The 27,907-nt window shown below is 36.0% G+C and overlaps 6 protein-coding genes across 14 annotated transcripts; 3 read left to right on the top strand and 3 right to left on the bottom strand.

The window, feature by feature from the left end:
- The first annotated feature begins 111 nt into the window (after positions 1-111).
- Positions 112-2,651, top strand: LOC105203052 (U3 small nucleolar ribonucleoprotein protein IMP3). Its single transcript, XM_011171790.3, has 4 exons — positions 112-248; positions 566-880; positions 970-1,042; positions 1,137-2,651. Exons 1-4 carry the CDS (start codon positions 112-114, stop codon positions 1,158-1,160), a joined length of 549 nt encoding a protein of 182 aa, XP_011170092.1. The 3' UTR covers positions 1,161-2,651.
- LOC105203048 (phosphoglucomutase) lies at positions 1,498-17,423 on the bottom strand. 2 transcript variants are annotated; one of them, XM_026133746.2, is made up of 8 exons: positions 17,000-17,423; positions 8,466-8,755; positions 7,257-7,695; positions 6,966-7,168; positions 6,684-6,885; positions 6,416-6,608; positions 5,798-5,981; positions 2,091-5,728 (listed from the first exon to the last, which is right to left on the bottom strand). In XM_026133746.2, the coding sequence occupies exons 2-8, from the start codon at positions 8,727-8,729 to the stop codon at positions 5,504-5,506; spliced, it is 1,710 nt and encodes a 569-aa protein (XP_025989531.1). In that variant the 5' UTR covers positions 8,730-8,755; positions 17,000-17,423; the 3' UTR covers positions 2,091-5,503. The 2 variants fall into 2 exon arrangements, with proteins under 2 accessions (XP_011170086.1, XP_025989531.1); XM_011171784.3 differs by lacking the exon at positions 17,000-17,423 and having other exon boundaries at positions 1,498-5,728; positions 8,466-9,095.
- Positions 9,090-23,104, top strand: LOC105203096 (sodium-coupled neutral amino acid transporter 9). Of its 7 annotated transcripts, none has more exons than XM_039459107.1 (11): positions 9,090-9,202; positions 13,104-13,289; positions 14,308-14,473; positions 14,732-14,865; positions 19,644-19,801; positions 19,874-20,038; positions 20,105-20,161; positions 20,278-20,454; positions 21,543-21,745; positions 21,826-21,930; positions 22,259-23,104. In XM_039459107.1, exons 1-11 carry the CDS (start codon positions 9,162-9,164, stop codon positions 22,667-22,669), a joined length of 1,803 nt encoding a protein of 600 aa, XP_039315041.1. In that variant the 5' UTR covers positions 9,090-9,161; the 3' UTR covers positions 22,670-23,104. The 7 variants fall into 7 exon arrangements, with proteins under 7 accessions (XP_039315041.1, XP_039315046.1, XP_039315042.1 ...); XM_039459108.1 differs by lacking the exon at positions 9,090-9,202 and adding an exon at positions 12,348-12,543 and having other exon boundaries at positions 22,259-22,669; XM_039459110.1 differs by lacking the exon at positions 9,090-9,202 and adding an exon at positions 12,350-12,543 and having other exon boundaries at positions 13,142-13,289; positions 22,259-22,669.
- On the bottom strand, positions 22,947-24,709 carry LOC105203049 (ATP synthase subunit C lysine N-methyltransferase). The gene is made up of 4 exons (XM_011171785.3): positions 24,453-24,709; positions 24,191-24,363; positions 23,864-24,052; positions 22,947-23,341 (listed from the first exon to the last, which is right to left on the bottom strand). The coding sequence occupies exons 1-4, from the start codon at positions 24,511-24,513 to the stop codon at positions 23,198-23,200; spliced, it is 567 nt and encodes a 188-aa protein (XP_011170087.1). The 5' UTR covers positions 24,514-24,709; the 3' UTR covers positions 22,947-23,197.
- LOC105203050 (ribulose-phosphate 3-epimerase) lies at positions 24,643-26,631 on the top strand. 2 transcript variants are annotated; one of them, XM_011171788.3, is made up of 5 exons: positions 24,643-24,777; positions 24,926-25,176; positions 25,603-25,710; positions 25,780-26,001; positions 26,362-26,631. In XM_011171788.3, the coding sequence occupies exons 2-5, from the start codon at positions 24,931-24,933 to the stop codon at positions 26,479-26,481; spliced, it is 696 nt and encodes a 231-aa protein (XP_011170090.1). In that variant the 5' UTR covers positions 24,643-24,777; positions 24,926-24,930; the 3' UTR covers positions 26,482-26,631. The 2 variants fall into 2 exon arrangements, with proteins under 2 accessions (XP_011170090.1, XP_011170088.1); XM_011171786.3 differs by having other exon boundaries at positions 24,890-25,176.
- Positions 26,435-27,907, bottom strand: LOC105203051 (putative methyltransferase C9orf114 homolog). Its single transcript, XM_011171789.3, has one exon. It carries the CDS (start codon positions 27,783-27,785, stop codon positions 26,676-26,678), a length of 1,110 nt encoding a protein of 369 aa, XP_011170091.1. The 5' UTR covers positions 27,786-27,907; the 3' UTR covers positions 26,435-26,675.

The following is a 27,907-nucleotide window of genomic DNA, read 5'->3' as shown; positions in this document are numbered from 1 at the left end:
GACTGGCTGTGACTTCGATCCTGATATTTGGAAATTTCTTTTCATTTCTTTTAAACAAAGCTCAAGCTGGAAAATCGTTCTGTGAAGAGATTTCCGCAGTGATCAATCACAATGGTGCGAAAACTCAAGTATCATGAGCAAAAGTTATTGAAGAAAGTGGATTTTTTCTCGTGGCAGGCAGACAACAATCTCCATGAGGTTAAGGTCTTAAAACGCTATTGCATTCAGAGAAGATCAGACTACACAGTGTAAGTGGGATTATTAAATCAACCTGAGAATAATTACCTAATTTTCTTGTAAACAATTATCCATTTTATTAATTGAGTCCATTATATAAATTTATATTCAACATTTAAAAAAAAAACATGAGAAAAAATTTCTTTTTCTCGCTGATAGGAGGTAAAAAACATATCGGATGTCTCCCGGATTAATGTATTATAACAAAAATCTAAATTCTAAAAAAATACAATAAATGTAATACAATATATACTTTACAATAAAATATTAGAGAACTGAAAATAAATGTACAATGTAAGTATATTAATATTTATCAACATGATTGTAGGTACAATAAACTATCACGTGATATACGAGAGTTGGGTAAGAAGATCAAGGAAGTTGAGCCTGACCATCCTTTTCGTATCGAGCATAGTGCTCTGCTGCTAGAGAAGCTGTACATGATGGGTCTGATCTCCACAAAATGGGACTTGTCACAAACCCAGAAAGTAACAGCCAGTTGCTTCTGCAGACGGAGACTTCCAGTTGTTATGGTGCGCAATAAAATGAGCCAGACAATACCAATGGCAACGAAATTGATAGAACAGGGTCATGTCCGAGTCGGAGTAGAAGTCATAAAAGACCCTGCATTTCTAGTAACGAGGTAACACATTTTGTACCTCACTCATATCGTACTCATTATCACAAATATTGGAGAAATGAATGAAACAATGGCAATTGTATATTTTACAGGAATTTGGAGGACTTTGTAACATGGGTAGACACATCTGCTATCAAGAAACACGTACTGGAATACAACAACGAGGTGAGAATTTCTTTAGTTTTTCTTTTCCTACATTATTGCAATTAAATTATATTTTTATATACATATAAAATATAAACGTATTTTTATCTTACAGAGGGATGACTTTGATATAGTGTAATGTACAACACATCAACTTTTGCTCATAAAATTATTTTTTATATGAAAAAAAAAAGTATTTATTTATGTCAACAATTGTATTTATATATAAAAATCTATTAATGAAGATACTAACCATTTACTTTTCATTTTTTGTTCGTATTATATTATACATATTAATTGTATATAGACATACATATTTTGAGGAATATTGCTAGCGAGCTAGAGGAATTGGCATAATTTCTAGTAACAGCACTGTCTTCTTGACAAAGTTTTGCTACTGTTATATGGACAAAGGTTGTTTTAATTATCAAGATTTTTATAAAATATATATGTCGAAATAATAAAGTACGTATAGATTCGTTGTAATGAGATAAAGTTTATTAAAAGTCGTCACCACTTTGAAATTATATGAAAGTTGCTTAAACATAATAATCGCTTAAATATAAGCGCACGAAAAACGCATTAACGTAATTGTCATAAATATGGAAGCTCTTGTTATTTCGGCTTAGCGCGGATGCGACACATCCGATTTTTACAATCAGGAATTATAAATGGTTTATTAAGTATCAACCAGTTTTTTTTTCATATAACAAAAATCGATCGAATCAATTAAACATTTACAGTGTATTCAGTTTTACTATTTAATAGTTTTATTTTGGTATCAAGTTTCTACAAAGATTGCATTCAAAATTGGAAAATCAGAATCGTGGTCGCATTTGGTGCTAGTCGACAAACAAAGAGCAAAAATACAATAATATGCATCTTTGTACAATTCGCTGACACTATAAGATTCAATCAATTGACCAGTATATATATTTCGGAACTTATATATAGGAAGAACACTTAATAGAATCAACATTAGAAAACGTGAAACGCGACAAAGAAAAACGGTAGTGGAGCAGCGATGAATCATACTACGTGCATTCCGAGCAGCCACTCATTCATATACTTATAATGATAATTAGTATTTATTATGATTATGATACAAATGTTACATGTTAATATCTTTATAGTAATCGGCAGTCTCTGTGCTGGTCTCTGTGACATCGCCGCCGCGTTATATAATCTTTATTACGTTCTACAGAACGCTCTGAGTACTCCATGTTTTTTTTTCTCTTTCTCTTCTATTTCTCCCTCGCTACTTCTATAGAACGTAATTGATAGATCAAACGGGGGCGTGTGTCGGCTCAGGTCCCTAAGTATCTCCTCCTCCTTCTCCTTCTCCTCCTTCACCGTCAACTATTTACATAATTGCCTTGCGAAATCTCTCCGTAACACGCTGCATTTATTCACGGAAGGGAGAAAAAAAACGTTTACTCGTTGCTTTTGTCCCGGATTCTTATCTATCTCCGCGACGTATCGCCATACCGGCGCTTCGAAATTTTTTTATACAATTTGTCAGAAATGAAACGTGAGTCGTGATACCGCGCGTTTTTTTTCGTGGTACAAACGCGCTTGCGTGATATATTTCTGATATAAAGGCTCGTAATGAAATATCGTACAAAAAAAAGAGCAAAGACGAAGCGAAAAGAAACGAAAAGGAAACAAGTAATATAATACATTTATTACACGGCTGTTATTAATTATCCGATAGAGCCGAGACACCTACTGACACTCGTAAGATACAATAACGTGCCTCTCTCTATCAAAAGTGTTTCATATTACTATGTATTGTTCATTTCTTCTTATAATACGTGGAAATATACTGTTACATACAGAATTTCGCATCGACTGGCTATTCGTGACTTTGTTCCCTCTTCTGTTCTCCGAAAGAAATTCAATTCTTTCTTTTTTGAATCATCCTACTGTTCTTTGTACAAGTTCGTTAACGTATTCTATTCTATCGATTAATCTTTTAACGAGATACTCAGTGAATTACGTTGTCCCTATGTTGGCCTTAAAACAAACATATCGCGCAACAAAATGCAGACGTATGGCTTTTCGTAACAATTGTATCATTCCATGAAGGTTACGACTTATTTGAAGACTATAAGACGCTGAGTATCGCGCTAAATTCCGAATTTGCAAACCTACATCGCTATATCGCTGGGGTCGCCCAAATTCTGAAAAATTGTGACAAGATCCCGCTGGCTATTTTTCAGATTTTGGTGAGTTCACCAATTTAAGCATCCATGCTTTTTTCCGATATTCGAATGTCAGAACCGAGTGCTGTTTATAAAAGGCAAAGTAACAAAGTAAATTTTGAAAAAAGATCGCGTGATTGAGGAATGACGTAACGAGAATAAGTAAAAAGCGATTTGGAAAAACTGTATGCGTTTGAATGCATTTGCCACAGTGAAGGGATTTGTGAATCACAATGTAATGGCCAGCTTTGTGTGTGGTATTAATGAATGTACGATAGTTCCAGAAAGACAAATGGATGACTGCTTCGATGGAAAAAAGAAAGATTCTTACAGTCGTACACTACTATCTACAAAAACTTAAATGGTTTTTTTTTTAATTTTAAGATTCTCTTCATATTATGCTCGTGTTGCAATAAATAGTATAAATTTTACATAGGCAGTTTTACGTATGCTACTGTACAAGACGAAGTGCAAAAGACTTATAGCTTTTTCACTCCAATTTAAATGTAAATTTATCGACATAAATAAATCTATAGCGTTAGACTCAAATATAATTTTCATGTAATAATCTGACACTGGAAAAGAATTCTGAATATGTTGTTAAAATTTGAAAGTAACGTCACGCTATCACCCGGATTGCGGTGACGTTTTATTTAAAATGACTTAATTTATTAATAAAATGTTTACTTATAAAGCAACAGAAATTAAAGCCGCTTATTATTATCCATTATGCTATATTCAATTCACAGGGCCAGTCATTCCATCCTCGGATAAAAAATCTAGTGATTTATTTGGCAAATAAATCTCTTATGTCTCTGCCTGGATTATAGCATTAGCTACAATGCAGATAGAATGATAAGATTAGTTTGGTGAATGTTGGAAAGACTGGCCCTTCAAGACAATATCAAATTTACGCTTTTGTTAATCCTCCAATATTATGCTATCTGATATTGAATTCGTCTTTATACCCTTGACATATATGCAGTTAATAAATCATCATTGGTAACTAAATAATTCTCCCCCCCCCCCATCATTATTTTATTCTGATCGCTTTGTGTGAATTAAATTTCTCTGGAGCACCAAATCAAAAGCGTTAGATAGTATTTTCACTGTAAAAGTCTGTAAAACTCATGGATGAAAATGAATGATAATTTATAGAATAACGAATATCAGATGCAAATCGCGGATAGGCATAAGCTTTGGAAGATTGACAATGTTACCCATTTTGTCCATTCAAAATCGTGATTTTTACAAATTATATTTTTACATACCGAAATGCACGTGGTGACATTCATTACATAACTGCAATTTTGTGGCTGCAAAATACGAGTATAAATTCGAGTAAGTAACGAAAGCTTCTTATCGACTTTAGTGTCAGCTATTAATAAAAAGATGCACATATCTCATCGCCGGAATAACGCATAAATTTTTAGACGATATGATAAGTACAAGATGGTTTTTATGCTCAGTTTCTTTCGCAGTATCTACTGGATATAATGAATTGCGTTTTTTTTTTTTTATTATATGCTGTGGTAACGAGCTGATATATTATTGCATATCAACAATATCATTGTTATAACATAATGTTACGTCCCGAAATATTTTCCCAAAGAGAATCTTCTAGCATAAGTAGAATGTCTACATGTACCAGATCCATATTGTAATATACAAATAAGCAAAATTTTTAATATTTATTAAAACTCATGTAATTATATGAGTAATGTATTATAAATAATCAATAAAATTAATTTTACCGAATAATCAGAGATGATTACAAAGTCATCTTTTTTAATGCTCGAGAGGCAATACCAATATTCACATTCAAAAATTGAAGATTTAAGTTTAAATCGCATCCTCTTACATTTGACTTAAAATGGAGAGATGTAAGAAGGATTTAAGCAATAACATCTATGTTAAATATCTAGGTAGAGATCCTAATAGATCCTAAAACACTTGTTTTACAATCGCTACTTGGATATGCATATTGAATAGTTCTCGTCCAATACGCACAGTATGTATATCGTAACGGATGGAATCGTAAAACGGTAACAGTTTATAAAAATGGAAAATTTCTTCATTGACGCCAGTAACGATTATTATGCTATTGCTTCCATGATTTTGATAATGAAATCGGACGAACCTCTGACAATCCAAATGAATTTATATCCCTAATCAGACCTTTGCTTTATAAACTTCTTTGGATAAATGAGAGATAAGGTTGAATGAGAGATAAGGGAATCTTGCGACGGAGGAGCACGCGAACGTAACGAGCGAACTCTTATGTAATCACAGTAGGCGCATCGCGACCGGTGTGCTGACGAAGTTCGCTTAATTCTAATGCGATATTAATCAAAGGTTTCAAGACCAGTTGTGCGTCTTTCTCGAAAGTAGCCGGATCATTCTCGTAACTATCGATATACATACGGATAGTGGCACCAGAACTTCCCGTTCCGGATAAGCGGAATATTATGCGAGAGCCATCCGCAAATAATATCCGTAACCCCTAATGTACAAAATATATTATAGCCAGCTTGAAAATTTAGGATTATACTAATACAATCGTGTAACATACCTGTTTCGTAGCTTTGCTACTATCAACAGGATCCGTGTAGGAGTAATTGTCCGCCTGCTTAACAATATACTCTTTACCTTCGCACTGCAGCTTTTTGCCGATAAAATCCGGCTTCTGAATCAGAGCCTCGATGTTTTGCATCATTTTATCCGCACACGCGGAATCACAATTTTCATAATCATACCTGTAATTAGCATCCAAAAATTTGAAAATGTTGAATTAAAAAGTATTTAAAATCAGGGTGTTTACTCAAATTTGATAAACCGATATCCAGAGAATTCCCTGTTTTTTTTTTAAATTCCTGATTAAAGATTTTTTTTAGAATAATGTATTGTTTTCTACTGTCACTAATGTTTTACAAAAACTACCGAGTCGGAATATACGTGAAAGTATATGAATGTATACATATGCCAGACTTATTGCTAAACGATTTTGCATTATTGAGAAAAAATGTTCAAAGAATTTTATTAAAAAATAGAATTTAAGTAAAATTCCAAAAATTTTCCTGAATAATCAATAAAATCTCATGAAAATCCATGATTTTTCTGATTTTTTCCAGTATAGTAAACATCGTCTACAAACGTATTCAAAAATAATAGAGTATGTATGTGTACGTACCTAGTAAAGAAATTTCTTCCATAAACCTTCCAGTGATCCAATAAAATGTTTTCGACGGATTTTCCTAGTTTTGCGATTACATTGAGCCATGCTAAGCATGCCCATATTCCATCTTTCTCGCGAATATGATCGGAACCGGTACCGAAACTTTCCTCCCCGCATAGCGACAGATCCCCAGCATCCATTAAGTTTCCTATAAAAGTTGTGTTAAATAGATATTGTAAAATTGTTGACTTTTTACTCTCGTAAGATAAAAATTCTGCCGTACCGAAGTATTTCCATCCAGTTGGAACTTCGAAAAACTTTACCCCGTCTTTAGCGGCGACTCTATCGACAGCCGCAGCCGTTGGCATTGATCTAGCATATCCTTTAACGCCAGTCTTTTGGAAATATGGAATTAATTTTAGATTAGCAGCTAACACCGCTAAGGAATCGGAAGGAGTAACGAAAAAAGCTTTCTTGCCCAAGATCTGTAAGTACAAGTGCAATTTAGTGAGATAATTTCTTCTAACAATCTTTTTGAACCACTTTCTTTATGAATTTTGCTTACCATATTTCTGTCTCCGTCTCCATCAAAAGCTGCACCAAAGTCGTACGGTCCTTCCTTCATAGCATTCACTAAATCTTTGGCATAAGTTAAATTTGGATCGGGGTGTAAACCACCGAAATTTTCTAACGGCTCTATATTCACTAAACTAGTGTCATCGACGCCTAATTCGGTACTAAATATTCGCTTTACGTACGGCCCCGTAACTGGAAATTATCGAGAAAGCTCTTATTACAATGATATATTACGGACAACAAAAACAGAAGCTAAATACAAAATTACATAATAACTAACCTCCATTCATTGAATTGATGAGAATCTTAAACGCTGGCCTATCTGCGCTACCCTGCAACAATTTCTTGATACTCTCAAAATCAAAAATCTCCTTCATAAGCTCCACATAATCGTTCACGGAATCAATTATATCAACGGTGAAGGGTCTGTCATCTACTCGGAAAGAGATACTCTGCACTTTGTCAATATCTACACCAATGTCGGGAATAATTTTATAACACTGCAGCGTTTTAGTGATCTCGTAGATTTTATTTGTTACACTATCCGGAGCGGGTCCGCCGTTGGAGCAATTAAATTTAATGCCAAAGTCGGCATCGGGACCACCGGGATTGTGCGACGCAGTTAAGACAATCCCACCTTGCGTTTTATACTTTCGTATTATAGTTGACACTGCTGGTGTCGAGAGAATGCCATGTTGACCAACTATTAACTTGCTTACCTAAAAAAAAAATTTGTAAATAATTATAATTTGTAATATATTCTATTTGATATTTTTACATATCATAAGCTCTTTTGTCATTGTCTACAAATAATCTCTTGCAAGAGAATTATACACTATATTACTTTTCTTGAAATAAAATTGTCAATATTAAGTCATCAAATAAATATAATACACATGTATTACATAAAAAAACCATGGACTCCTACATTTTCTGACATCAAATCTTAAGTTTGTCAAAACTGTGAAACATAATTGTTGTCATCAATCATTTTTGTATTTCTTAGTCACACAGCACTAAATACAGTAAATTATTGGCGCTTTAAGCACAGTTGATATGCTTATTTTGTAATTTTTTAAAATACATAATATTCTTTTTCATTATTATTTAAATAAAAAATTTAATATACACAAAACAAAACAACAAGTTTGAAAATTGATAAAAAAATTGTTTAAACATAACAAAAAAAATAAAAATATAAGATATTGGACTGATTGACAGATAATGGATATAAACTTATCACCAGTCTCCTGAATATTGCTTCCCCGACTATTGCAGTATCTAATATTGTCTCCATATTTTTTGCTCGTGTATTCAACACTCTACCACATGTTAATATGATAGTTTAACATGAAAACATTTTTAATAATTTGCATGATGCTTGTCATACTTTTTTATTCTGATACTATAAAAATAATTGAGATGGCTATCCTGTTTTTCCGGTGCTCGTGGTCCATGTCAATCCGTGATACAGCAGACAAGTACTTACCGCATTTGCCGCGGCGATCCGGATGATCTTCGCCACCGCTTCCCTCCCATAATATCGCCCGTCGCCGCCGACGACCAGGGTGTAACCAGGACTCGAGGTTACCTGATCGGCTTGCAAGATCGCCTGCACGAAATTCTCCGTGTAGTGCTCCTGCTCGAAGACCTTGACAGCCTTCCGCAGACCCGAGGTGCCCGGCTTCTGGCCCTCGTACACCCGGGTGTTCACCGTCAGGCTCGAAACCGGCGACTCTACCATCGTGGTCATGCTCGCACGTTGATTTCGTGGGCGTGCTGCAACCGACAGCAAAGGGAGGAAACGATGAGACGGGGAGTCGGAAATTGAGGTTAGTCCGTTGATCGCGACCAGCGAGGAGGCAGGCTGAACGGGGACCAAGCACTTGCGACAGTCGCCCGATAACTGTTGGCGAGCTGAACTTTGCCTGTCAATGACACGCAAGGGCACGAGTGCCCGGTCGCCGCCATTTTGGAAGATCGCGCGCGCCAGCTGTTGCGGCGAGGACGGCACCGAAACAATGGCGGTAGCTCGCGCGCACGTGCACGCCACGACCGAAATCATATGGGTCGACGGAGCTGTCGTTGACACCTCGGTTATCATTGGCACTCCACATGTCGAAGTAGAGGGGCGGAGACCCACGAAAAAGACGGATGATCATTTTGGTAATTAAATATCGGTAATATGGGTAATTCCAGTTTCACAATCGTCACGATGTTGCAAAGGTAATTTAAATGATTTACTGTAATTATAATTTTAAATAATTTAATCGTGAAAAAAAAGAGACTGAAAATATAAAATTCTGGCTATGCTAAAGCTTATTTCAAACTCGACAGTCTCTTTTTTTTTCTTTGGCAGAAAACATGCACATTTTTATTATAGGTATCCGATTTTAAATGAAAAAACTTTTCCTTAATTGTCTTTATATTAATAACCCTGCTTAAAAAATTAAATAAGAAAAAATCGATACAAATATATATTAAATTAATAGTATATATGTATGCAGAGAATAAAATAAATGATAACACTTAGAAAATACGCTACTTTTTTGTTAATAAAGAATTAATCCATAATTTATTTTGTTATATATTATCCTTGTTTGGAATAAAAGGTCAAACAATGCTGGAATTGTTGCGTCAATAAAATGTTATATTATTCTTTTGGCAAAACATCTTTACACTAATTATGTAAGTGATGTTAGAGTAAGAAATTTTGTTTCTCTTGCACTATTGTCCAAAATTGTTAGCCCGTTGTTCAAAACTTTTTTCTCGACCAACGTAGCTATTTGATTTAAATATTATTGAGTCATAATGAGCAGTTTTGGAAGGTAAAGAGGAAAACAGATTTTATCCTCAATATCTTTTAAGCATCCAATATCATTAAAAAGTATTCTGCTAGAAAAATGATGTAACTTTATGTAAAGCATTGTTTCTTATTCTAAACAAGGATAAAATCTGTATTAAAGATAAACAATAAGATTATTTCTTAATAATAAAATAAGTACTGTATTTCTCAAGTAATCGCATTATTTTGTCTATCCTCTATGTGTATTGTACATATATAAAAGTCGATATAAGAAAGCCAAGAATTATTCTTAAAAAGAGAATAATACTTGTACATCCAAAAATTATGTTTAAATTGATGAAATCATTTCTTCAACTTGATTCTTTTTTAAAGTGAAAATATCTCTGCAAAAAATAAAAATTTATTTGATTTTAGAAAATGGCGTTAGCCTTATTAAAAGCAAACAAATTATCAGTTTAAATGATTGTTCATTAATGATTTAATTCAGTACGGACAGAAATGTAAGAAATAATTTAGTTATTCTGGTATTAAAAATACATTTCTTTTATTAAAAAAAAAAATTTGCGTTGCACAATCAAACTGTTTCTTTAATTCTAATGAACAACCAAAAAATTTTTTCAGATTAAAGAAACTTTTCTTTAACCGTATAACAATTTACAAATTTCTTTGATTCAAAGAAATATTGTTTGACTGGAGGAAAACTTTCTCTAGATGTAATACAAAATAAAATATAATTTACGAGTTCGTGTTGCTCGTTGATTAGCTTTCTGCTTTTTCGCATTTTGCATTTTTTTTTATTACAAAATCGAATTTGCATGAAACAGCAGACGCTTTTCGAGCGAATGAGCAGGCAGAACGACGAAGCGAGAATGAACGTTCGCGTAATCGCGTGTACGTAATACATAGATAACAGTTTTGTAGATAAATGACGTGTTGATTAACAACGCGGAAGCTAATTGGGAAGATAGAAATAGGCGAGATTTCTTTCGGTCCAAATATATCGCATGAATCGTGGGATTATTGTCACTGCGTTCGATAAACGAGAGAGAATAGATGGTTTGCGTGACAATTGGCTGCTCCAAGCTGAAAGCCGTTTAAGAAGTTGATAAAAATAAAAAAAATAAAAAAACAAATCACGAATTTAATTCGTGTGTTTGACGTCAGCATACTTTACATTGCTATAAATTAAGATAGCAAATGTACAGAGCGTCTGTCTGTCGGACGTCTTATGTACGCGCCGCTAAGAGATAAGTGGATAGGGTCGCGAGTTCGACGTTTGCTAATAATAAAAGGAAGATCACGTCAATTGCTGGGAAAGGGAAGCCTGTGTTTCGCGAGCATTATTAAAAAAAATATATTAGGAAAATATATTATTATCAATTTCTAATGATAAAAATCTCTTCTAAAAGCTTTGCTCCCCCCAAGACCTCGGGAAATTCCCGCGGTAAAAACGTGGTGGCAAATAAAATGGAAATTCATTCACGGAATTATTTCACACAATCATCGCGAAAATAATTTTGCAAGCGAGCACAATTAGGTTCGTAAACACCGCTGTGATTCGCGTTGATAATACTTTGACGATCGATTGATGATTCCTATTTCCTTTTACATTCAGAAAAGAATACTTAAAAATTTATTTATGAAATATAAATTTTATTGAAATAAATATTTAAATATGACGAAACAAAATTTCATTTCTAACAAATAAATCAATTAATTAAAAAATGAGATATACATATTTTACAGAAATGTATATTTCGTTATAATTAATTTTTTTATAACTAATAAATATCGAAGGAAACATCTCAAGTAGCATTCGCTTGCGCGGAAAGAACAATTTTACCGCGGCATCTAAAAATTTAGTTAGAATCAGAAAATAATTTTACGTTGGATCATCAAAATAATTTGTGTAGAACGCTCAGGAGGCGTGGTTGCTGCAAATAGTTTTGTCATTCCAGCAATCAAGTTAAATATGATACAATTTTTCACTGATCCAACATAATTATTTTCAACACGAAGTACTGACAAAAATGTAAGATACGATTTGGCTGTTCTGATTTTAAGAATATACTTCTTTCGTTTAAAAAGAGAGTGTGCTAATACTTTGACTTCTTTTCTCAGTGTAGAAATGTAGAATAAAATTTCGTCTCTATAATACAAATTAAAAAAAGAAAAGAAAAGATAAATAGTGCGTATTGACGCAGGTGTCAATGCAATTTTCGCCCCGAGAGAATCGAAGAAGTTTCAAATCGTAAGTAGAGAACGGCGAGATCGAGGGAAGGAGTGCGGTCCTCCACGTGGAAAAAGCACGGGTGTCCTGGCGCCGCGAGAGATCGTCGTTACCGAAGGGAAAGAGTAAGAGCCGGAAAAAGAGAGCATCCGCGCGAAAGTCATGCGATCGTCGCGACCGATCGGGTCGGCCAGCGGTTTTTAGCCGCGCTCGTATACTCGACGGATGCGCGCGGCGCGTGATCGCGAATCGTTGAAAAACGTCGCTTGGAGGGAGGAGTGTGTTCAAGTCAAGGGTATGGTACCGCCGATACAAAGTCCGCGAGTTTATAAAACGGGGACGTACCTACTCCAAAACCCAGTTTTCCGACGCGGACGAGGGCGCGCGATCGGTTGGCATCAGCCGCGTTCCGCGGGAGCGAGAAGCGTCCCACTCTGTGCCGATGGTACCCAGTCGTCCGCATCGTCAGGGGGACATCAGGTCGTGATCGATCGTGTTAGAGGGAAAAACAAACAAGCGAAGAAGAAGACAGTGAGTTGGAATTTCTTTCAGTTTCACCGCGGCCGCGGGTGGCACGCTGATACCGCGGATTATCGTGCCGCTCTAATAAAGACTCCAGCCGACAGCTTTTCACACGACCAGTTAATCTGGACCGGCTAATCGTTTAATTTGGTACGAAAAAAGATTATACGTTTATCGTTACCGATAAGACCGTGGTACGTGTCATGAGGGGCATTTATTGAATCCGCGGCTATCTGGCGCTCGCACCTCGAGGGGTGATACGCGCTCGCACTTAATAAAATTTTGCGTCAAAAAGAGAGGGGAAAAAAAGATAGGAGGGAAAGAAGGCGATGACGTGAGAAGAAATCTCATTCAACATGAGTGTACAGTTTAATGCAACGTAGATCGCTTCGTCGTTTAGCCTCGTGCTTCCTTTCGAAGTTAAGTGTTCGCATGTCCCTCGTGTCTCATCCGCTCTCGATCCGCCGCCGCTGATCCGAGAAGCTGCTGCGTTTGAGGAGGCCTCCCTCGAGGTGTTAAACGAAAGAGACTCTTCCTCCTTACAACGAAAATCTCTTTTTTTTTGTCAGCTTCAGAGACATTATGTATAAGTCCCGTGTTTACCCAGGCAGCGACTCCTCGCTGACACGAGACAGCGGATCCGAGAGCACGCCGTTACTCTCCTCGGAATCCCGCACGAGCCCGGAACCGACGATATTCGACAATTCGGAAACGAGTGACTTAGATTACCCGAGCCCGGCCGGCTGCCCTATCATGTAAGATGTATGCATGAGATGCATCTGCGACGGAGATAAATCGTATTTTCATATACACCCAGAGAATAGTTGTGTTTTAAATTGATAAAATCGTTTCTTTAACTTGGGTTTTTGAAAAATAAAAATTTATTCGATCTCAAGAAATGACATTGTTAGCTTTCTTTTTAAAATAATTAAATTTTTTATTCAAACTATTTGTTTAATTTAAATAAATAATTCTTTTAATTCGAAGGAAGTGCTGACAAAAATGTAAGAAATTATTTAGTTGTTCTGATTTTAAAAATATATTACTTTCATTTTAAAAAAATTTGTGTTGCATAACCAGACTATTTCTTTAATTCTAATAAAAGGAACAATAAAAAAAATGTCTTCAAATTAAAGAAACTTTTTTTTTTCACCGTATAGCAATGCGCAAATTTCTTTGACTCAAATTTTTTTGAGCTCGAAGAAACTTTTCTCTGGGTGTAATTTATAATAACATATACTGAAAGAAAAGTGTTTGGTATTTGTGACAAAATAATTAGGAGTGCCATATTTTTATTCAAATAATTAAGATTGCTATATTTATAATAATAATAACTTTGTTTATAGTTCTACCAGTTATGAAAAAAAATTTTACACTAAAATATGAATATTTCAACTATTTATATATAGTAAATATTAAATATATTTCAAATAATAATAATTAAAATATCAAGATTGAATGGGAAGAATAATTTTATTGCAGTGTCTAAAAATATAGCTAAGATATAAATCAGAAAATAGTTTTATGTTGAATCATCAAAATAATTATGTAGTGTAGAATGTGCAATCGTGATAATGTTGTTGCAAACCGTTTTAACATTCTAGCAATTAAGTTGAATATCTGATACAATTTTATAAATAGTTCAACATAATGATTTTCCAAGCAGATGTTTTTTTTTTTGGTATTTCAGCTAAATTGTTCTTTCTTATTTACATTATCTAGATTAACGTTATCTAGATGCGTAATTCTTTATATATCTGTTATTCTGTCTAGATATGGGAGCGTAGACAACGCCGGTTATAAAACGATTCTAGCTGTACCAAAGAAGTCATTCTCCTCAAAGTTGGATAAAGAGTTACTCGTTTCCACAATGGTGACCCCGTCTTGCATAGTAAATTTCGATCACGGAAAAAATTACGAGCCGTGCAACGTGGATTTGGTAAGAATAATATAAATGTGTGTTTGAAGTGTTCTCTTCTTTGTGTAAAGAAATTTGAATTGTGAAAATCGGTCAGCCCAATTTTAGTGGGAAAACCTAAAAGAAAAAGACCTTAAAAATTTATCGACAGTCAATTTATGTCGAACGAATACAACAAAAATATTAATATTATACATGTTTAAATGATAAATGTGCCAATGCAGATAAGTTTGTACTTTTCAATCTTGTGAATAACTCTTCTTACGTTCTTATTGTCAGATATTAACGAACGAAAATTTCAACGCAAAAACGCACGAGATAGACTTTAAGCCTGGACCCCTGCCATTTCAATCCGAGATGGTGCAGGCTTCGTGCAAGGATCTCAAGCCGAAGCAGAGCTCGCTGGTTACCATGTGAGTGCTTTGAAATATAAGATCTATGATAGAGGAAAATTATAATGCGTGGCATTGCCCTCTCAGGCATTATAATTTTTTAAAATTACGCTTATACGGACAATGCGCTTTTAATGCACGGTCACTTCACTCAAAATCAATGAGTCACCGATCAATACCTCGTCCTAAGTTTGCCCTAAGTACCTACCCTTTCCTACACCGAGCAGAGATAGCGTACATTCTCGACAGTCGACAATGCAACGGATTATAGAAGCGATAAAATGGAATTTGTCTAATGATCGTGTGGCTCCTTCCCCCTCCCCCTCAGATTAGAATACTAGAAGCGTAATTAATCTTTGTATCATCGGTGCGTTATTTTCGTAACGTTATCTCGTCGGCATGAGGCACATTTCCCAATCATAACACATACTGAGAAAAAAATAAAAATACTTAAAAGCAAATGTTACTTGTGACGTATTCTTCAATATTTATTATTGGTTATAAAAAAGATTGTACCGTGATGCATATATATTTTTCTGTGAAATTTATATAATTTTTTTTTCATTGATTCATTTACTAGGAATAAAATTTTATTTCACCATATTTAAATCAAGAATTATTTCAGTAAAATAAATTTATATCCTACAAATGAGTTTTTTAATTATTTCTTTCTCAGTGCAGAAGTTATAACGATTATTCTATTGAATCTAGAATCTGGAGTTATTCCATTAGATCGCACAATTTAACAAATTTATCGCTGTAATTTCTGCACTGAGAAAAAAAATTTGGAGAGATATAAATTTATTTCACCGAAATAAATCATTATTTAAATACGGCAAAATAAAATTTTATTCCTAGCAAATGAATCAATTGGTAAGAAAAATGAGATACATTTCACAGAAATGCATATTTCGTTATTACAATCGAATGTTTTTACAAATCAATATAGATATCGTCACAAGTAAATAACATTTGCTTGCTAATATTTAGACTTTTTTCCTCACTGTGCAACAAGTTTCCCTGCATATATTTCGTTCATCCCTGCATTTTACGACAAAAGAGAGACAAAATATTTTGTGGGGTGACAGGGTGATTCGAGGGGTCGTTTCCCCGTCTGGCTCGGTCGCAGCTGACCCTACAGCGGACGCTGCACACGAAGGGAGAACGGGGGGGGGGGGGAAGAGGGGGATGCGCAATGAAGTAAAAAAGCGAGAATCGATAGCGACGTATATTTATCAACCGATGAAATATGCTGTTTATCGCGTGTTTCCACACGTCCTGGCGAAACGGCACGGGGTGAATCTTCGTACGCTCGTATCGCTCGTTTATCTCCCGCAGATGGCTGATGGCAACCGGCCCGAAACTTGCATCAGCGCATCTTCAATTGATTCTTTCTTCATCGCGACCGATACGGCGTGCGTGCGTGCATATACGCGCGCGCGCGCGGGGTATAGGGGCGAAATCGACAGCGCTATATTTCAGAGCCGACGCGCTATCGCGCGTAATCTCTCTCTCTCTGCGTTGCGCACGAAAAAGAGCGCCGTTTAAGATAAAACGGCGGTTAACGAATAGTTGCACGAGTGTCATGACAATTAATTCCGATGAACGGCGCTGTCACGCTGGAAAATAACGTGAAATCTATGAAGAAAAAAAGAATAATTATTGTTATTATACGTGACACTCCGCGCAGGTTTTTTCCTCTGCGTCGGGGAGAGGGAACAGAAGTAATGCGAAAAGGGTTTCCCTCTCCGCGATGATGAGGATCAAGAGAGAGATGCATCCGTCTCTCTCTCTCTTCTTTTTATAATAGCCAGGAATAAAGGGGGGAGTCGATCGATAGTGTCGTAACAGCTTTGTTTTCTTTCTCTCGCCGATTATCAATCAACGTAAACAAATCGCGCGACGTTCTCGCGGCTCGCGAAATCAGCGCGAAATTAGCGGATCAGTCACGCCGCGCGCCGCCCGATTGAATCCGCGCGCGCAAGTGAGAGAGAGAGAGAGAGAGAGAGAGAGGCGCGGCCTGTATACTCTCGCACACCGCGAGTGCCTACATGTGACTGATATAACCTAAATGCGTGGCGTCGAGGCTCTTTTAACCGACCAAAGCGCTAACGCAATTGTCTTCGGAGAAGACCGATTGGGAAAGACGACTCACCGTTGCATGCGCCGCGACCTCGCGGGCTTTCCCGCGGACGAGATCGTCGTGCTGCATCCTGGTGTCGATCACATACATACACACACACACACGCACACACGCGCGCGCGCACGAAGCTGCGATCGCCCGTTCCCGCGTCTGGAAAACGAGCGAGCGATTATCCGCGCGAGAGACGCCTGGTCTTTCACCTCGCCGACAAAAAGGGCAGAGAGAAACTCGAGCGCGAAACACGGCCGCTCGTTTCCGAGACGCGGGAACGAAGCTAGGTGCACGGTGCCGCGGCGCGCCGCGCCGCTCTGCTCCGCGCGACGGTATTCGCGGAGCGGGGCGTCTAGAGCGCGAGACGCGACGGGACGCCCCGAAGGGGTTACCGCTCTGTCTGTTGCCCGGGCAACAGACGACCGCCCCGAGAAGGTGAATGCCCTTAGCCGGCAATCCGCCGTTGCCGCCGTCGGGCGCGCGCACCGGAGCTGCGCACACGTCACGAGCTCACGAGCGCGGGCACCGCGAAACGCCCGCCACCGCGGCGCGCGACGGCGACGTCGGGAATTCTCGGATTCCGGCGTCGATCAGCGTCGATTCGCACGCGAAGCAGCGGACCCTCGTTAACAATACTCGGAATCGCGCAACGAGATCATGCTCGGAATTAGAACGGCGAGCGACGAGATCGCGCTCGGGGTTTAAACGAATTTTTTACCTACTCCTTTAAACTTTGCTAGCACAGATACCTTTTGTGTATACTGTCGTGCATGCGACCTACTTTACGATATATATTTTATATATTTATTTTGCGTTGAAATTGAGTCTCAATCTGGTTCGTCCGACGGATAAACAGAATAATTAAGATGGGAAAAGATATGTATGCTTGAAATAAAGTCACGTAGATCACGATTTTGTTATACATGCTCAAATATATATATGTATATATATCATACTATAATACAGCGTCGAGTAGTAATTAGTTAAAAAGTTAAATAGTAAAGTCAATAACTTTTAACTTAATTTAGTTAATTTTAAATAATTTAGTTTTTACGTTTACAACTAATTATTATTTTAAAACGCAAACTTTATTAACGTTTTTCCTAAATTAAAAATTGACGTAAAACAAAGAGAGTATAAAAGAAAAAAAAACAGAAACTTTGTTATTTTATATAAACTTAATTTACAAATAAAATATTAAATTTATTCAATGATGCATATTATTATATACATATATATAATTGTTTTCAGTAATCTAATTTTAAAATCTTACAATGTCTAATTTAATATGAATAATGCATCTCAAAATTCAATTCCAATTTAACTTAAGTTAATTTAATCTTAACGTAACTTTTAATTATTTAATTTTTTGTTCATGTAACTTTTAATATAAGTAAATTTGATAAGCCATTGACTTAATTTAGTTAAAAAAATATATATATTAGCCCACCTAATCATATATAAATCGCATGTAATATATAAAACTACGATATAGTATGCAGAATGTTTTTCTAATTAATTTTTATCTCTTCCTTTTATTTATTTCCTTCTTCTGTTTTTTATTTCATGATAAGTAGGATATGACCTGTTTTCCCTATAAAAAGATAAGGAACACATAACGAGAAAACGATACAGTAAAACAACGCGGTGAAATTATAGATAAAAAAAAATGGGACAAGTATTCGTTACTTCCCCGACATATTTACATTTGTCTATTAATTCTAAGTAAGAAAATGGAACCGCTTACTTTTATGATCTATGAAATTAGGTCTCGGTCCGGCAGCATCCGGCAGATAAACAGAAAAATTAGAACGAAAAGATAGACACGTTTGTGAAATCGGAGAGTTATTTACCTACGTCCGAAAGTGCGTCTCAGTCAAAAATACTCTGAAAACATGGGATTATCTCGTGGTCGCGTAGATGACGCATAATTACGCACGATTTCGGACTACGGTATGGCCTTTACAATCACAAATCAAGTTCATGCAGTAGTTTAAATCTACACCCATCGTCCTTGATCCACATACCTATACCATCCGTATACTACATACGGCCTGTCTATGATACAACCATAGGGAATTCGTATTAGATAACCGGATGATAGAAACATGATGATAATGCGCATTCTGATGCGCAACTGGGCTTGCTAAGAAGATAGAGATATCATTTTTATGAGCTCAAACTTCGTGATATGCGAAGTGTTGATTATCGAAGAAATGTTTGCGTGACATGAACGTAACGTAATGTGCATATTATTCAAGAGGCAATTGCTGATAAATGGGATATAGGATATCCGAGCTTAATCGCATTTTAATTAATTTTTATAAACAACTAGAAAATCTTCAACAACTTTAATCGCTATTTTCCTTCTCTGATATCACGTAAATTCGAGAATCGGAGTTATAAAAGATATTTGACATGGAATTACATATATTGAATATATTCGAGTTATCTATATATATATATATATATTATATTTATATTAATTTATTCTAATATAATTTTTATTCGAAGATCAGAATTTTTAAAGATATAAATTTTTTTCGACATATAAATATATTAAAAATTATATTACAATAAATCTACCTAAAGATACATTTTCTGTAATATTACCATTTACTTACTATGAGGATATTACCCAATTTAATTAATTCTTATATTTTAGATTTTCAATATGGAATACAATACTAGGCTCGTCGTTACTAACGATGCCGTGGGGAATTGTGATGGCCGGATTCTTTCCTGGGATCATCCTCAATCTGCTGATGAGCGGTTTATGCTTGTACACTGCTTATCGTCTCGTAGTTGCACACGCATATCATGGTAAAAGAATCTTCTACCATGAAGCTTCTTCTCGTGACACGTGACGTAATTAATAATGCTATGTTTAATTAGGTGGTGGAGCAAACGTAGAAGTCTTAGACTTGTGCCGGATATATCTCGGCAAATGGGCGGAACATATTGCTAGAATTTTTAGTATTGCCGTATTGCTGGGTGCAACTATAGCTTACTGGATATTAATGGCCAACTTCCTTTACAATAGCGTCAATTTTATTTATGGTAAATATTCTTTTTGCTGTAAATACAAGTCCTTCCGGATCTCGGAATATCATATTCATTTTGCAGATAACATAGGTGGCTGGTCGGTGCATCCTGTATCTGAGAACATTTCATATAAAGAAGGTAGATATATATATATATATATAGATGTAGATAGATAGATAGATAGATAGATAGATACAGAGTTTATTCCTCGAAAGTAACGTGTCCCCGTTACAGTTTTATCGCTTTCATTACAGTTCTGTGTCCGAAAGAGATCCGAGACAATAATACCATTGTGACCTATGAGAAAACGTTCGATGCGTTGGGACCAGCGTGGGATCAGCGCAACACAGTGCCCATGTTTTTGGCTCTACTTATATTTCCCTTCTTAAATTTTAACAGTACGACATTTTTCACGAAGTTTAATTCCCTCGGTGAGTATGCACGTGTTAACACAAGAAAAAACCAATAAAATAAATAATGCTCTAAGAATAAATAAAAAAGTCGAAACAGATACGCCAACATGCGTAATGGTGAGTAAAGTTTAAATATTTATCGATAAAATATTACAAAAGTTGCGCAAATGTTCGACTGTAATTTAGGCCCTCCTCAGTGCGATAAGAATGATAAGAAAGAAGTTAATTAAGTGTAAAACATTGATTAAATTAGTTGTAATAGTTACAAATATACGAGAACAGAATATTAGAAGATACAAATAGATAAACGGTCATAAAGTTTGAACGTAAAAGTACATATTAGGTAAACATAATTAACACTTTTTTGTATTCTTATCGCACTGAGGATTACTTAAATTTATGATTGAGACATTTGCGTCCAGACGATATCATAATATTAAAGTATTACGAAATCGTCTGGATACAAATGTCATCGCCAATAAATATTTAAACTTTACGTATCGTCATTTGCGTCAGCTTTCTAAATTTTTCTTATGTTATTTGATTTGCTTTTACAGCCTTACTTATTTTACATTTACATTAAGAAATTACCAATAACGATCAAAGTGGATCTTAGTGCTCTGATAATAATTTCTTTATGATTCTAAATACCATTTTTTAGTTTTGAACTGCACGTCATTATTTTTGATTTTGAAACACAGCTCTTAAAATAACTCAGAATAATAAAATCATAATATGAAATTGATAATCAATTCAATAACATTAATGTTAAGAAGATCTATAAGAACCCCCCCCCCACCCTCCTCTTTCCGCTCCGAAATACTACAAAGATTTGTTGCAAAAAATATTATCTCAGTCAGGATTTGAACCTCTCTACATTCCCTGCGGGCTTATTGTTAGCTAATATGGCTATCGATGTGGCATGTGGTAATATTTACCATACGCAACAGCCTTATTTATTTTATTTTGATGTTCATGTACACGTTATTAATCACTTTTATATTTAATATACCATATGAGTATTTTTTCTCAATAATTTTGTCGAGTATACGACTTTGATTAAAAATCTGCCGTTATGAGACACGAGTTTTTAATATATCTTACAGGAACGGTGTCAGTTATGTACTTGATTATCTTCGTTGTGATAAAATCAGCGTCATGGGGCATCAACATGGACCAAGTCGAATGGGAAACGAGTTGGGTGATACGGCCCACATTTCCAGCGCTTTCCGGGTTGCTGGCAATGTCATTTTTCATCCACAATATCGTAGTCAACATAATGCAGAATAATCGTTACCAAGAAAATAACGTTAGTTACTTCAAATTGCATTTTCTTACACCATATACGAATCGCTTGCGAAAATTAAACAGAAACGATTTTATTTTTAGGGAAGAGATTTAACCATAGCATATATTCTCGTCACATTTACTTATATCATCGTTGGAGTATCGTTTTTCATGTGCTTCCCATTGCCCAAATCGTGCATAGAAGATGTAAGTACGCAATATATTTTTGTATAGAAAAATATATTTAATATGATATAGGGTTATTGACCTACAACCTGTTTAGTCGCTGAATAAAACATTTTAAGAAAGATTAAAATAATAAGACTACAAAATTAATTGCAAATTAATTGATAATTTTCAGATTTAATTTTCATACAGATTTAATTAAAATATCATTTTTTATTTGAAAATGTAGTGATATTAAGTAGATTTGTTCATTGACTAGTTCAATTTCTTATTTGTTTATTGATTGGCGCACTGACTCCAAGAGTTTTTCGACAAAATGTTTTTTAATTTGGATCTTGTTTCATTGCAGAATCTATTGAATAATTTTCAAAAGTGGGATGGCCTGACGCTAAGCGCTCGTATAGTGCTACTCTTCCAACTGCTAACTGTCTATCCTTTACTCGCATACATGCTGCGTATCCAGTTGTTCTCATGGATATGCAAAGGAGTATCCAATACATGCTTGGTGCTCTTCATTAATCTCATATTAGTCTCTATATGTATCATTTTCGCGACGTTTGTTCCTCATATCGGGACTATCGTTAGGTACACCGGCGCTTTAAGCGGACTCATCTACGTTTTCACTTTCCCAAATTTATTGCATTTATCCATTTTGAAGAAGGAAGGAAAATTAAACGTGTGTTCGATATTATTCCATTTAAGTATACCTATTATTGGGCTTTTAAATCTCATTGCTCAGTTCTTTATCACGGATCGTTAATCGTATAATTAAACTCGTGTAGACTGTGCATTTATATGATACTTAGTATTTTGTGAATACAATTGAATGTGCATCGTTATGCATTTTAAGAGAATCCTATAGTGTTCAACAATTACATTACTAAAGTAGATTTAAATACAACAGCGATTGAGAAGCGTTAGGCAAATTATTGCAAAATGCAATTTATTGCATGGAGTTATAAGAAGAAAATTTTACACGAAACAAAAAGTGTATTTAAAATTTAAAACAGCATAATAGAGATTATGTAAGGCAGCTGTTTTGTAAACGCAATAACATAATTTATTTAATTACGTGATACAATATAATTTAGAATAATATTTTGAAAAAATAGACTTATTTTCTTATTGTAACTATGAAGACCTTTAATGTTGTATGTCTTTTGTATTTCAATAAACATACATAGTATTAAAAGTATAATTATTTTTGTATTTCTTATAAATTATAATTTATAGGAAATAAAAAATTCATTTATTCAATCTGTATCTCTTTGTTACCTCAAATTCAGCTCTAGGGCATTTTGTAAACCCAAACAGTATCAACTCCATGTCCGATCGTCGTAATAGGACATGTGTTAGGAAGAGGAAATCTACATGCAATCACAAGGGAGTCCTTGCCCAACTCACTATTGAATTTCTTTTCGATATCTTCCATCTGTAAAAGTCAACAGTTACTTAATATATATCTTGCTAGAGTAATTGTCCCAATTAATGATGTCTTAAGCACATAGTGGCAGTTAATAGCTTATTTTGTAGTTTTTAAATATATAAATATAAATATAAATATTCTTTCTCATTATTCAACACTTTAATATACACAAAATAAAAGCAATAAGAGCTCAAAAATTGATGGATTTAAATAAAAAAATAAAAATACAAGGTGTGAATTTATTACTATCAGTTCTGCCAGTCTTTTGACTATTAATCCAAGTGATGTCAATGTTTTAAATATCGCTACACACATCTGATATTGCCCTTTTATTTATTCAGTCACACATTTTTGTTTTATTTATGTATATGATAGTTTAACATTAAAGCATTTTCAATATATAACATATTTTTTTATTCTGACAACACAATACAATGGAAAAATTGGCAGTAGTTGGGACACTGGCAATAATCAGGACAGTTATCCTACCTCTCAAGAATATCATGACAAATATCAAAGAAAACATACCATTTGATCTACGCCAAATATAACGACGTTGTCATATTTTCCCAGATGGTGTTTCCACAGATCTCGCTTGAGAAACGCGGTGTCGCTCGACAGACCGTTAATCAGCGCCTGGAGTCTCGAATACCACACCAGCCAGGTGTTCAGCTCGATACCGTGGGCCTTAAAGCCGCGTTTTGCCGTCGCGAGAACCTATTTATAAATTATCTCATTCGCCGCCGTCGTCGGGGGAGAGTGGAAAAGTTTGACACGCACCCCGTGTGTTTGCATTCACGGCGCATTTTCCGACGAGTTGCATGACTCGTCATAATATTTATCGCTCATACTCACAATACGCCCGTCGCCGCTGCCGAGGTCGATCAGGGAGCCGGAGCGGCCGTTTAACGCTCGAATGACATTCTTTATTTGCTGATGCGTGGCCGGCACGTATGGCAAGCATATCTTGCGAAACGCCGGGCTCACGAATGGAAAACAGACGACGCTGATCGCTGTCGCAATTCCACCTGCAATCAGCACAGAGGGAGACCGGCTTGTTAATATCGTTGGGGCTACTCATTTTAATTCGATATAATAAAAACAATACAATAAGAACCTGTAGCTGCGATAAAAAAAAGGCCAATCTTCGATTTTCGTGCTTCGACGGGAAGATCCATTTTTCCTCATACGCCCAACGTAGTTCTCTTTTATATCGCGAAACAAGTGTTCAGCCTTGGAGAGCCAGCTTCGCCATTTCAAGCCTTGAAATCATAGTCCTACGTTGACACTCGAAATTTCGTGTCTCTCTCATTTCAAATAATCGCTCATGCATCGCATAATCGATCTTGTCCTTGCTCCGTCGATTTCCACGTGCTACAAGCAGAAGGCGAACCTAACCTAACCTAACCTGAGTTAGTCGCTCAGTGCTCACGTTGAGCAATGTAGGTTATCACGCCAGATACAAAAGTCTTATTTGCGCAATACAATACGCTGAATGTTTTAATCTGCGTTGTACAGAACGACACACGTGTTTAAGCGTATACTTTTTTGTAGTTTTGTGAAACGTGCTCACCCATTGATACATTCCAGACGACATGGCGAGGACTGCGAAGGGTTTGAACGCGAAAATCGGCCCGTCGATCTTGAACGCCGACCTGGCGGAGCTTTACGAGGAGTCGCAACAGTTGCTCAACAACGGCGCCGATTACCTGCACTTGGATGTGATGGATGGTCACTTTGTGCCCAATCTCACGTTCGGCCACCCGATCGTCAAGTGTCTTCGCAATAAAATAAAAGAAGCCTTCTTTGAGACGCACATGATGGTGTCCAAACCCGAGCAGGTAAAATATATGCAAGTTGCAGTTATTTTCTGGAGACAGCACAATAGAAGTTTTAATGTCATGCATTAATAATTGAATTATGGTAAAAATTTTTCAGAAATTTTGTATATAATTTCATAATTTTTTGGAAAATTTTCTCAGATTTTTTATACGAATTGGAACACTTAAAAAATACTGAGTCTAAATCTTCTTTTAAAATTTTACTTATATGTGATTTCTGAAGTAACCTTTCTTATTTTGTAATGTTATTCCGATAAAATCTTATAAGAGTAAAAAAAATTTTTTAATTTGAAAAGAAAACTATAGAATATTTCTAGTGCTCTCGTTCATATAAAAATTTTTATTAGAGAAATTCCATATAAATGTTATAATTTAACATTTGTAAATTGAAATTAAATTAATTTAATTGAAGGAAATAAATTACAGTGGATTGAACCCATGGCCGATGCTGGTGTAGACCAGTATACATTCCACGTGGAGCCTGTAGAGGATGTTCCTCTAGTTTGTAGGAAAGTGAGAGAAGCTGGAATGAAGGTGGGCACACTTTTTACAAAGATTGCTATTTATTAATTTATAATTAATGGAATTAATTTCAAAAATCAGGTTGGCGTAGCGCTCAAGCCAGGAACACCTGTAGATGTGGTGACGGACTATGCGGACTTAGCAGACATGATCTTAGTAATGACTGTGGAACCTGGTTTTGGTGGGCAGAAGTTTATGGAATCAATGTTAAAAAAAGTGGCGTGGTTAAGAGAGAACTATCCTGAACTGGACATCGAAGTCGACGGCGGAGTTGGACCAGCTACAATTGAAGCTTGCGCAAAGGTACAACTTGGTGAAAATTACTATAAATATATTAGGAGAATCAAAAAGTAATATTATTTTTATAAATGTTATATTTTATTGATATAATTTAGGGTATTATATTGAGTATTATGCCATGTTACAGAATCAAAGCCAATTAACTTCTTTAAGAAAAAAGATTAGAAAATTAATAAATGACTATTATAGAAAATGATTAGGATTATATTATTAAATAAATAATAAATTATAACAAAACTACTATTTAGATTTATAAAAAAAACTCACTTTTTGGTCTCCCTATTATAAATAAATTTTATTAAAAGTTGACTCGTGCGAAATTAAATTAAATCAATAGTTTTCATGTTTGACATTATTTTTCAGGCTGGTGCTAATATGATCGTGTCTGGCACAGCTATTATAGGTTCTGCTGATCAAGCTAAAGTAATAACGACTCTTAGAGACACAGTAAATTGTTATTTGGAGCACAGTCATTCAACATAGTGATAACAACGAGAATACCATAAAATGTACAAACTATTTTTGGGATAAACTTGGAGTTTTTTATATATATATATGCAAAAATATATAAATATATTAAGATCTGTATTTTTTATACAGTGATGTGATAAAATTCAACATTACTTGAGAGGAGATATGATGCATTTAGTTATTTCCTCTGTTACACAGTTATTTTTCTAGGTTATTTCCTTAGCCACTAATTTAGTCCTTAGTTCGGCTAGAGTTAGGAGAATAGCTTCTTCTGTCCTGATTGTCCGTGATCCTTGCTGTGGGCACATATTCACATATTTATGAAAGACTAGAGATGGATCGTCAATGTTTAAATGCGGATCCACATCCACGGCAGCTTCCAATCCCCGGAGGCCTCCAAACACTATGAGACAATGGCGGTACTTCAAGCTTCTGGCTTCTATTTCATCGATCAACGTTCCTTTATCGGACGTTCCAATTGTTAGATCATATCCTCCTTTGTACTGACAATTCGTCAGCACCTCAGTCAGATTTTTTACCAGTTTGACAGTGTAGCCCCAATAAATACCAGTTTCCGCGCGTGGCACGTTAGGCGGTACAACAATACCTTTCAGTTTCTTCGGATTTGGCTGTCCTGCCGGTATCTTTACTGTTACCCTTATCCCAGGCATTAACACTTTATCCACATGAATCTCATTCAACAGTCCTACATTCACTTGAGAACCTTTGCCCACCTTTATGGGCTTATTGGTGACTATACCTTCTCGATATAAAGACTCGTCCTCCTGTCTCAGATGATGTGGCGCATCCAGTGGGTTCAGTAGACCTGCATACTGTAGGTCCTTGTGGATCGGAAAGAAGTACTTCCTCAGGTACTGCGGGCACTCGAGATACTGTAGTATCCTGGCCAGCTGTAGACATCCGACTCTGCCCTCGCCCAGGACGTCATCCTTCCTGACCTTCCGCTTCTCATCCTCCGTGACCTCGCCCCTATCGTCAAACACCACAATCTCGTCCACCCTGTAGATGCACGCGGCTCGCGCGATTTGTCCCGCTAGGTAGGTACGCAATTCCGGGGACTGCGCGTTATCGAGGATCGAGCCGGGTACCGCTATACTTATGGTGCAGACGTCTCTCCGTTCGTTCTTCACATCACCTGTCTCCACGTGGTCTTGCGCCTCGTTCCTCGACTCCCTCTCGAGTTCTGCATTCCTCGCCTTCTTCGCCAATTTCTCCTCCTTCCATTGCTTCCGAAGCTCCTTTCGTTTATGATTGTACTCTCGCCAGTTCTTTGACTCGGGCTTCGCAGCAGACATTATTCTCTCCTTGAAGATCGCGCCTTAATTTCGCGCGTTAATCTGTTCCGAATTCAAAGCAAGATGACATAACCTCGAAACTAGGATGCATGTCGACTCCAAACTGCCTACTGCTGCGCATG

The sequence above is a fragment of the Solenopsis invicta genome, chromosome 16, assembly GCF_016802725.1.
Source record: "Solenopsis invicta isolate M01_SB chromosome 16, UNIL_Sinv_3.0, whole genome shotgun sequence".
Classification (NCBI taxonomy): Eukaryota; Metazoa; Arthropoda; class Insecta; order Hymenoptera; family Formicidae; genus Solenopsis; species Solenopsis invicta.
This window is presented reverse-complemented; position numbering and strand designations above follow the sequence as displayed.